Source organism: Nannospalax galili, unplaced genomic scaffold (genome assembly GCF_000622305.1).
Source record: "Nannospalax galili isolate Female #2095 unplaced genomic scaffold, S.galili_v1.0 scaffold790, whole genome shotgun sequence".
NCBI lineage: Eukaryota > Metazoa > Chordata > Mammalia > Rodentia > Spalacidae > Nannospalax > Nannospalax galili.
In genome coordinates this window covers 1,183,482-1,193,846 of record NW_008328334.1, presented here as the reverse complement: position 1 = coordinate 1,193,846, position 10,365 = coordinate 1,183,482, and the positions used below count along the sequence as shown (strand labels likewise).

Genomic DNA, 10,365 nt, shown 5'->3' with positions numbered 1-10,365 from the left:
TTACCGTACTGAAACTCAAAACTGACAAGTTAAAAGAGATTTTACACGCTCTACTAAAACACTGGCACATCTTTTGTCACAGTTTATTTTGGAGGGAAAATGTCTTAAAGGAGACTGCCAAATGTCACAGATTTTGAAGTGTTACATATTTAAATAAAAATACTAATAGGTATCACCTCAATTCATACAATGAGTTTGCAATTTATATAGTCAGTTAAATCAGTCTTATCTTTATGAGACGACTTTGGATACAATGGTACTTTTGACTCTGCCGATCATTAAATAAAATACCTACAATACACTTTGGTCCTTTATCTGAATATTACTCTGCTAGGGTTACCATAACAAAGTACCACAGATTTAGTTCTTGAATAATAAAAACTCATTTTCCTGTAGTTTCAGAGGCTCTAGAAGTCCAATTTTAAGGTCCCACATAGCCCAGGCTGGCCTTGACCTCACTATAGCCGAGGATGACCTTAAACTTCTGATCCCTCTATCTCTAACTCCCAAGTGCTCGGATTACAAGCATGCACCACCACGCCAGGTTTAAGTGATGCCGGGGATCAAATCCAAGCTTTATGCATGCTAGGCAACCACTTTACCAACTGCTGCTACATCCCTATCCCTATATTTGTTTCTTCTGACGGCTCTCCTTGGCAGACACATAGCCACCTTCTGGCTGTGTCTACCCATGGTCTGTCTTGCCTCTGTATACCTCCCTAATGGCTCTTTGTGTCTCTATTTCCTCCTCTTAGGCTAGGCCTGGTGGCAATATTATAATTCCACCTTCTTAGGAGGCTGAGGTAGGAGAATGATAAATTCAAGTGTAGGCTACAAAGTGAAGTGAAGCCCAGGATGGGCAACTTAGTGAAGCCCTCACAAAATTTAAAAAACAATTCATGAGGATGGAGAGATGGTTCAGCCATTAAGAGCAGCACTGGTTGCCCTTACAGAGGACCTGTGTTTGGTTCCCAGCATCCCGTTGGAGGCTAACAACCATCAGGAACTCCGGTTCCAGGGGATCCAACGCCGTCTTCTGACCTCCAAGGGAGATGCACACCTGGGTGCCTTAACATACCTCCCCACGCCAGGGGGCCCCTGAATCGCCGTAGCTGCTCGGTGGTCGCTCAGGAGGGTACTCTGTATTACGCTATCTAGTACTGTCTATCTAGTGCTGGGACCCACACAAGCGAGGTGACAGTGGCTGTACTCGCCACCCCACTGCGAGAACTCAGAAACCGCAGGAAGCTGCCGTCCAAAGCCGGACCAGGGCATCACGTGCACGGCATCACGTGCACAGCGTCATCACTTTCCCACGTCTGGTCCCCGCCCCCTCCCGCAGAGCGCAGCCGGAGCGCAAGCGCAGCTCCACTTCCGGGCGCCGTTCCTCGCGCCCCACAATGCTCTGCGGCGCCGACCTGTCGCAAAGGCCGCTTCCTCGCGGCGAATGAGAGAGTCGCTTTTCGTGCGCTGCGGCGGCGGCCGGGTCTTCCTGCTCCCGCCGCGCTGCCGGAGGCCCGACGGTAGCCATCTGCGCCGCAGTCGCCCGGTGCCCCCTCCGCGATGCCCCCCAAGAAACAGGCTCAGGCCGGGGGTAGCAAGAAGGCGGAGCAGAAGAAGAAGGAGAAGATCATCGAGGTGCGTACCCTCCCCCCGCGTGGGCCTGGGGCCGCCGCTCGGGGGACCACGTGTTGGCGCTCTCCCGGGTGGGCCGGCCCGGTGGCGCTCGCCGCCTCAATTGCTGTAGTGACGCCGCGGCGCCGGGGCGGCCTCTAGGTTTCCACCCACGCGCCCGCCGCGCCCACCGGCAGCGGACCCGGGCCGCCTTCCTCCTTGCGAATGCAGCCGTTCCTCGGGCTCCATCTGAACGAACGTCCTTCTGGAATGCTCCTCAGCCCCTACGCACCTCACTTCTCTGTCAGCCACCGACACTTGTTTTTTCGAGCCTGGAAATTATCGGTGGCTTTATTGAGCCACCTGGGAACTTTCCCCGTCAGCAGCCCGGCGTCTTGTACATATGTGTAGTCTGAAGTGAGTGAGTGCGGTATCGCTGCCTATGTAAAATGCCATGCTCAGTTTACACACACACCAACACTGCTTGTATTTGAACGCCTCGAGCCTGTAGGCCGTCAGTGACCGAGGCTTGATTTGGGCGTTCCTGCGTGTTTACAGGTTTACAACAGCGGTATCCGTGAGTTTCCTTAAGATGGTGAATCATGCTTGACATTCAGTAAACAGTATCCAGCCCTTTGTGAGATAGTCTTCCTCCAATGTCCACGAATCCTCTTCATTTTTTAAATAAATAGCTCATGAGTTTGGGGTACGTTTGAGAGCCATGACCGTTTTATTGCATATCTGAATAATGGGTAGCCTCTTGTAGCCTAGTTTCTTACTGAAACACCACAATGAATGTTTCGGCGTTTGGAGGTGAGGTGTTTATGACTGGCTGTTTTTCAGCATTTTGTTACAGCCTTGATAGACAGGCTCCTCCAGGTTTCCTTGTACAAATCTAACTAGAACTTTGTCAGATTTGTCATAGCTGTTAATTTGGCTGGTTTTATTTAAACAAAATGCTTAGGAAGACTTCTAATCCTGGCTTACTACGGAGGTGTAGAACCTGTGTTCATGGCCTAATTTGTACTCTTCAGCCCTGACAGGAAGTGCCACAACCAGACTAAATAAGACTAATATATATTGAAGTTATTTATAGTACCTATCAACTCTAAAAATGATGTATATGTTTTGGTTTCATTCATCTGGTAATGAGAGTTTGTTTTTCTGGATATTGAACGCAGACCATCACATTCTGCACTTGCATTGGACCACTGAGCTGCTCTCTTCAGTCAACAAGATTTTCTTTTCTTTTCTTTTTTTTTTTTTTTGAGACAGAGTCTCCTTGTAGCCCCGTCTGTCCTTGAACTCACAGATATCTGCCTGCCTATACCTCCCAGGTTCTGGCATTAAAGGTGTGTATCACCATGCCCAGCAACAAGATTATTTTTAAGTTCAGGAAAAAAATAACTTGAATTACATTAGTAAAGGTATCTCCAAAGAACACATAAGAATACAACCACCCTTAATTGATCATCATATCCTGATAGAAGTAGATTGTCCTGATAGAATGTCCAGTCAAATTTATGTAAAACAGCACCCTACCAATTTTCGTACACATTTGTAAAAACTTTGATTGTCTGCATGTTTTTCTTTTGTTCTCTGAAACTATGTAGAGCTCCAGGAATTCACCTGCATGAATATGCTTTCTTCTTGAACTGTATCTCACATAGGGTTATAGATCAAGTTTAATTCTCCATTTATATACCAGTCCCAAACAGTATATAACATTTGTTTTCTTATAGCCAAAGTAATAAATTGAGGTCAGCGTTGAGCAACAGAAAGACTGATCATAAGCCATGCATAGTGCATTCCTATAATCCTAACACTGAGGAGACTGAGGTACAGGAATCGTAAGTTGGAGGATAGCCTGAACTACATAGTGAGTTCCAGACCAGCCTTGGCTGGAGTGTGAGACCCAACCTTAACAAAATGAAAATAAGTATGATTATGGGGAAAGAAATTTTTTGGTTTAGGGCAAGCAAATAAAGATATCCACCAAACGACATGTGGCAGACAAGGTAGTAGAGACCTGTGCAGGCAGGACCCAGGTGTGTAGAAAGATGGAGAAAAGTTATTAGCTGCTGACAAATTTCAGCTAAGGTCCACTGTTGATGACTAAGTCAGTTTCAGGATATCCACTGTACAAATGGACAGCAAAATACATTAAGTAGTTTATTTGAGGATAAAACTGCTGAGTTAATACAGGTCAGCCTCTGCCTACCCTAGTATCTCAAATAGTAGAGCCCACTTACCTTGGAACACTGTTCGGTGTTGACATACCCTTTCCCTGTGCCACCCCCACCCACATCTTTAAGGAGCAGAGGCAGGCCTGTCAAAGGAGTGCAGTTCCAGAGAGAAAGGGTCAAAGTTGGAAGTGACATCTGGAAGTGACCCTTGGAGACTCAGGAAACTGTCCTTCTCTTACAGCCTGTTCTGTGAACTCCTTTGTATACACTGTTCTTAACCTAGCGCTAATTTTTGAGACCTTATGAATATACTGTTTCTCTATTTTTATTTTAGCCATGATTTGGGGTTCACTAAAAGCACCTTCCTTTTCCTACCTAATACGATCCTACTGCCAAATCCAAGTCCACCTTTCAGCAAGGGCCTGTCCCAAACTCAGGAAAAGCTTTATTGAAATAGTCCAAATTGTAAACCATCCTACTTTTAAGAGATACTGTTGTTACCTTAGATTCACAGTGTCCTATTTAAAAAACTTTTTTTGTAGCTGGGGCTGTATTTGTTAGTGTGAACCAATCTGATCTGTTTCCTCTGCAAAACACGTCAACTTTTCATGGTGGAAAGTATAAGGACTTTGATTAGAATCAAATATACTTTGGTTCAAACACACTGTCATTTAATAATTAACAGGTATTGGGTAGACATAGTTTCCCAGTGTTTTGAATATAGAAGAGCCATGTAGAAGTGATAAGTTCACATAGCACTTTGGTTGGTCTTAGAGGTGAGTATTAGTACCCATTTTACACTTGAGATAACAGACACAGAAGTTAATTAACTTGCCCAAGTTTACTAAACTGGCAAGCAACAAGCTAGGATTTAAACCCCCCTTGTGGACTACTATATATATACTGCCTCACTATTGTAAATCTTTTAAGTTTTAAAAAGTTAGGGTGAGACACACTTTTCCCATGGCTAAAAGAGATATTTCAGGAATATGCTAAGTAGATGTGTCTCCTTTCTCTGGAAAAACAAATTTCTTACCAAAGAATATTTTTTAAAAATCTGAATTCTTATTAGACACTTTCAAAATAGGTCATTAAACTGGTTAATTATGTTTTAAAGAGGTGTGCTTGAACCTGGAAACCTTTATTTGAGATCTGGTGCTACAAGAAGCTGCTATGGGAAGTCCTTTGTCTTCCAGCTGCCCTAAGTCTTTACTTCAGTGTCTGTTTCGCTATCTGGTGGTCTTTATCATAGCTTGTTGCTTCTCTGTAATTGCTTGTGGCGCCTGGGTTGAACCCCGGTTACACTCGTCTCTGAAAGTGTTTATAGATGCTGATACACTGTGATCCTCGTCGTGTTTTTATCTGAACCTTTTCTCCCACTCATGGTAGCTCATTATTATAAAAAGAAGATATGGTATTTCATACTCGGTTGTTACCCTGTGTTCATCTCTCTATCTGTCACATTACCCTTGACTGTTTTACCTTGGAATTGGATGGGGTATTAAACTTTCTGTAGAAAAAGGGATGCTGGAAAGCTTGACAGACGACTTCAGCTTGTGTATGCTTCCTTTTTTCATATACATAAGCTATAAAACAATCATGTAGAATTATGCAATGCCATGTTGTGATATTAAAACATGAAGTAGATATTACATGAGTAAAGGAAAGTTTTAGTAAATGGATATATAATGGTGAATAAAGCAGTATTTTCCAATGACAACCTTTCAGAACCAAAATGCCCTTGAGCTTCTTTCTTTTTCTCTTAAAAACATTGATAGAGGAGATGGAGAACTGGCTCAGCAGTTAAGATCACTTTATGCTCTTGCAGAAGACCTGGCTGCTGACAGTTGTCTGCAACCCCAGTTCCAGAGATCTGATGCCTTCTGGCCTCCACGGGCATTGCACACACTCCATAGGACAAAACACTTGTACATATAAAATAAAAATATTTTTTTTTAAAACTGTAAGCATGAAAAGTTCTATTCTGTTGGGTTTGAAATACTATAAAGATTATATTGTGTTGGATGCTTTCAGATAGTTCTTTTTAATATTGTTACTTATTTCAGACTAAATGCCTCAGGGTCTCCAGTTTTATTCAGAAGTAAAGACTTTTGCCTTTTTTCCCCTCTGAAATTGGTCATGAGCAGAAGAATGAGAAAGAAAAATACAAATACTGGGGATCTAAAAAAAATTTTTATTAATTCTTTTTTTTTTTTTTTTCTTTTTGGGACATGGTCTTCCTGTAGCCCTAGCTGACCTGGAACTTGCTATGTAGATCAGGCTTGCCTTGAACTCAGAGATCCACCTGCCTCTGCCTCCCAAGTGCTGGGATTAAAGGTGTATGCCATCACACCTAGCTTATTTTTATTTTATGTGTATGAGTGTATTGTCTGCATATGTGTAAGTGCACCCATGTCGTGCAGTGCCCAAGGAGGTCAGAAGAGGGCATCAGATCCCCAGAACTGGAATTACAGATGGTTGTTAGCCACCATATGGGTGCTGGGAATCAAACCTGGGTCCTCTGCAAGAGCATTCAGCCATCTCTCCAGCCCCCACAAATCCTGTTTTGAGATGTGGAGGAGGTATCTGTAATCTTGACCTGCCACCTTGGAAAGGTGCAGCACATGGATGAGTTGGTAACTGATTCAAACAGAGCAAGCAATAAACTTGATGTGGAGCATTCTGGAAAAGTCAACAGTGGAAGACAGTATGTAATACAGAAAGCAAGAGGCTGAAAGGTAGATTAAAGCTGTTAGAAGTAGCCGTAATTCTTAACACCATGACAAACAGATGTGTTCTTCAGCAGAGAGAGTGGTTTACCTCTTCTGGAACAACGGACACAGACTGGAGCAAGTGGTTAAAATATATGGCTCATGCTAAGTATGGTGGTATATACCCAAAATCCAAGCATTCAGGAAACTGAGGCAAGGGAATCTTCATGTCAAAGCCAGCCTGGACTATATAGTAAAATCCTGTCTCCCTCCCATCCCCCACCTCCACCAAAAAAAAAAAAGATAAAAGCCAGGAAATGGGCCTGAAAATGTCTTCTAAAAGATCTGGATCTATGTGGTAAACTAAAAGATACTGTCCCTCATGTGTTCTCTTCCCCAGGTTTGTTACTCTCCCTGCCAAATCCTTTCAGAGAAAATAAAGAGAAAAAGATTTCACATACAAGTATCGTCAGACTTGCCACCCATTCATGTTAGGGAAAATCCCACTGTTTCTTTGAGCTGCTGTAACAGATTACCCCCAAACTATTACTTGTGGCTGATTCTCTTGCCATTTTGGTTGCTAGAAGTCTGGAATCCAAGTATCAACATGGTCATGTTCCTCCCTCTGAAGGCTGCAGGATAAAGTCCTCTGCCTCTTCCTAGTCTCTGATGGCATCCAGCAATCCTTGGCTTTCCTTGTATTTATTTGTGTCACACCAGATTCTGTCTTCACATTGCCTTCTCTTTGTTCTGTTCCAATGGGACCTCATTTGTACATGACGTCCGCAAAAACTTGTTCCCAAATAAGTCACATTTAAGGTGTGGTGCACATGAATTTTTGAGGGACACCATTCAACTCATTATAGCCCCTAAACGATGCACACACATCCTTACATTCCTGTGCAGTCCCTTCTAAAGGTTTTATGCTTCCTATTAAGAGGTAGAGAGCCAAGGATTGACATACTGCTGATCACGAAATGAGCACTTACATAATGGAAAGCTTCCATTAAATTAATAAAAACCCTAGTTTAATTAAAATGCTACTTTCTGGAGCGGGAGAGATTGCCCGGTGGTTAAGAGCACTGGCTGCTCTTACAGAGGGCTAGTTCGTTTTCCAGCACCCATATGGAAGTTAACAGTCCATAATTTTGGTTCCAGGGGATCTGACGCTGTCCTTTGACCTCTGCAGACACTGAATGCAAATGGTACACTTACATACAAGAAAAATACTCATAGACATAAAATAAATTATTTCTTGGGAAAATACTACTTTCTGGTCAAATTAGTGCTTGAAGATTTTATTGCTCCAAAAACTAGTTCAGAATTTCATGTGTCTTTCTCTGCAGAGTGTTCCCCAAAATAAATTCAGCAGTGTCTTGTCCTTCAGTATACACTTCAAAAGTACCTCCTGAAGTCAAACAAGTTTTGAAGGTGTTGGCTATTATTCTCTCCGCTAAAGGCTGTAAGATATCTTGTATTTAGGACTAAGAATCTGAGATTGCTGTTGATCTCAGTGATAGAATGATTGTGTCACATGCACAAGGTCCTAGGTTCTATTGCCAGTATTGCAAAAGAAAAGAAAGTTAATACTGTGGGCATAAGCATCTCCCAAACTGGGGAACTACTTGTCCCAGAAAAACAATTCAACGTTTCCCATAGAACTGATCATCTGAAATGTATTATGGGAGAAAACAGCATAGTAACATTTAATGACAGTTTTGAGTAGATACTGAACTGTGAATAGGCCTGGTTAATGTTTGAAGGACAAATACGTGCATAGTGACTTTGCCTGATGTGGTATTTTACACATTGTATGACATAAAGAATATTTTCCTATTAATAAATGCTTTTTACATATTTTTTAAAGACAGTAATTGGGCCTAGAGAGATGACTCAGCGGTTAAGATCACTGACTGCTCTTGCTGACGACCTGAGTTTGATTCCCAGCACCCACCATGGTGGCTAACAGCCATCTATTTATAACTCCAGTCAGGGGATCCAAAGCCCTCTTCTGACCTCCAAAGGCATTGCACAACACAGGTGCACCTACCTACATTCAGACAGTACACTCATACACACAAAAATAAAATATAAGCCAAGTGTGGCAGCGCACACCTGTAGTCCCAGCATTTGGGAGGCAGAGGCAGGTGGATCTCTGTGAGTTCAAGCCCAGCCTGGTCTACATAGTGAGTTCCAGGACAGCTGGGGCTACAGGGAGACCCTGCTTCAAAAAGACCAAAAAATAATAAATAAATAAATAAATAAATACATAAATAAATACATAAAAATATATTTAAAATAGTAATAATTTAATGGGACATTTCTGTGTTCTTTCTCATTTAGGACAAAACTTTCGGTCTAAAGAATAAGAAGGGAGCAAAGCAACAGAAGTTTATTAAAGCTGTTACTCATCAAGTTAAGTTTGGTCAACAAAATCCACGCCAGGTAAAGAATTTCAATGTCTTTATTTTACGTCTTAACCTTTCTGACATAGCAGCACATCAAGAATAGTCCTCCAAGCCAGTTTGATTTTGGTAAAGCTCTCATTTTTTCTAATGATAGATGCCTACTATTCTGCTGTACAAGTGTTGTATTGTGTTGTATTTATTTCACTGTTCAAAAGTGATCCCTTCATTTCCAGCTTTCTGACACTTAGAATTCTACAAGAAATATTCTTAACACATATACTCTTGGGCAAATGTGTTTATGCTTTTATTTCCATTGTATAATCTACTAACAGACTTTGTTTCTAAATCGAGGAAAATGGACTTCTTATTTTCTTAGATTTTTAAAATTTGTATGTGTACATAGTGTGGGGTGCACACATGACCCTCAGTGCTCCTGTGAAGGTCACTTGAGAACAACTGGAAATAGTTGGTTCTCTCTTTCCAGGATGTGGATTCCGAGAATTGAACTCAGATAGCAGCAGGTGCCTTTACTGGCTGAGCCATCTCGCCACCCTTTGGCTTCTAATTTTAATGAATTTGTCTGATAACTTTCTATAGTCCTGTAATCATTTACATTTCATATGGAATGTAGTAGGTACTATAGTTCCTTTATGTTTCCCAGTGTGATAAGTATAAAGTGGTATCTTATTGTTAAATTCATTTCCTCACTAATACAGTGAGTCTTCACATGATTGTTGGCTCTTTGAGTCTGAACCTCTGTGACTTGTTATCCTATCCAATTACTCAAAATGTTTCTGGTTGCCTTTTTAATTTATGAGAAATATCTTTTGTTGGCATTACAATTTGTTATGTTGCATTTTTCTTTTGCTATACAATGATTTTCAGATGCTTTTTTCCTTCCTCCCCCTAATTCTGTTTTTATCTTGTCAGAACAGTGGTAAACATGCCTTGTTTTCCTTGGGGCTGTTACATGGTTTCTGAGGTTTAGGGCTTTGGTTTTGTTTGGTATGGGGGAGAGGGGAGTTTCATAGTCTGTAGTTTGTCATGAATACCTGCTTAGTCTAGCACCATTTTACTCAATTGAAATATCTGTCCCTAACCTTCATCCCCTGATTTTTATTATAGTGAGTGACTACAGTGTGTCTTTGTTCTTGTTTGTTCTTAGTCATTTGTTACTCTATATGAATTTAGAAATTATTTGATCTATTAGCCTCTTTTCCTTCAGATTCTTTCAACCTTTCATCCCATAAGGTTTTATAGACATGGTCTTTACTTTTTTTAAATGCTTCCTTTTAAGCCAGGTATGGTAGTACACACCTTTAGTCCCACACTTGGGAGGCAGAGACAGGTGGATCTCTGTGATTCAGAGGCCAACCTAGTCTACATAGTGAGTTCCAGGTCAGCTGGGGCTACATAGAGACCCTGTCTCAAAAAGACAAACACCCC

General features: G+C 41.8%; 1 protein-coding gene across 1 annotated transcript in view; it reads left to right on the top strand.

The window, feature by feature from the left end:
* The first annotated feature begins 1,407 nt into the window (after window positions 1-1,407).
* Window positions 1,408-10,365, top strand: part of Zc3h15 (zinc finger CCCH-type containing 15) — a 22,148-nt gene continuing 13,190 nt past the window's right edge. Inside the window, exons 1-2 of the mRNA XM_008826785.2 lie at window positions 1,408-1,638; window positions 8,855-8,956. Coding sequence (XP_008825007.1) covers window positions 1,564-1,638; window positions 8,855-8,956 — 177 coding nt within the window. The 5' untranslated portion in view covers window positions 1,408-1,563. The remainder of the gene's footprint in view (window positions 1,639-8,854; window positions 8,957-10,365) is intronic.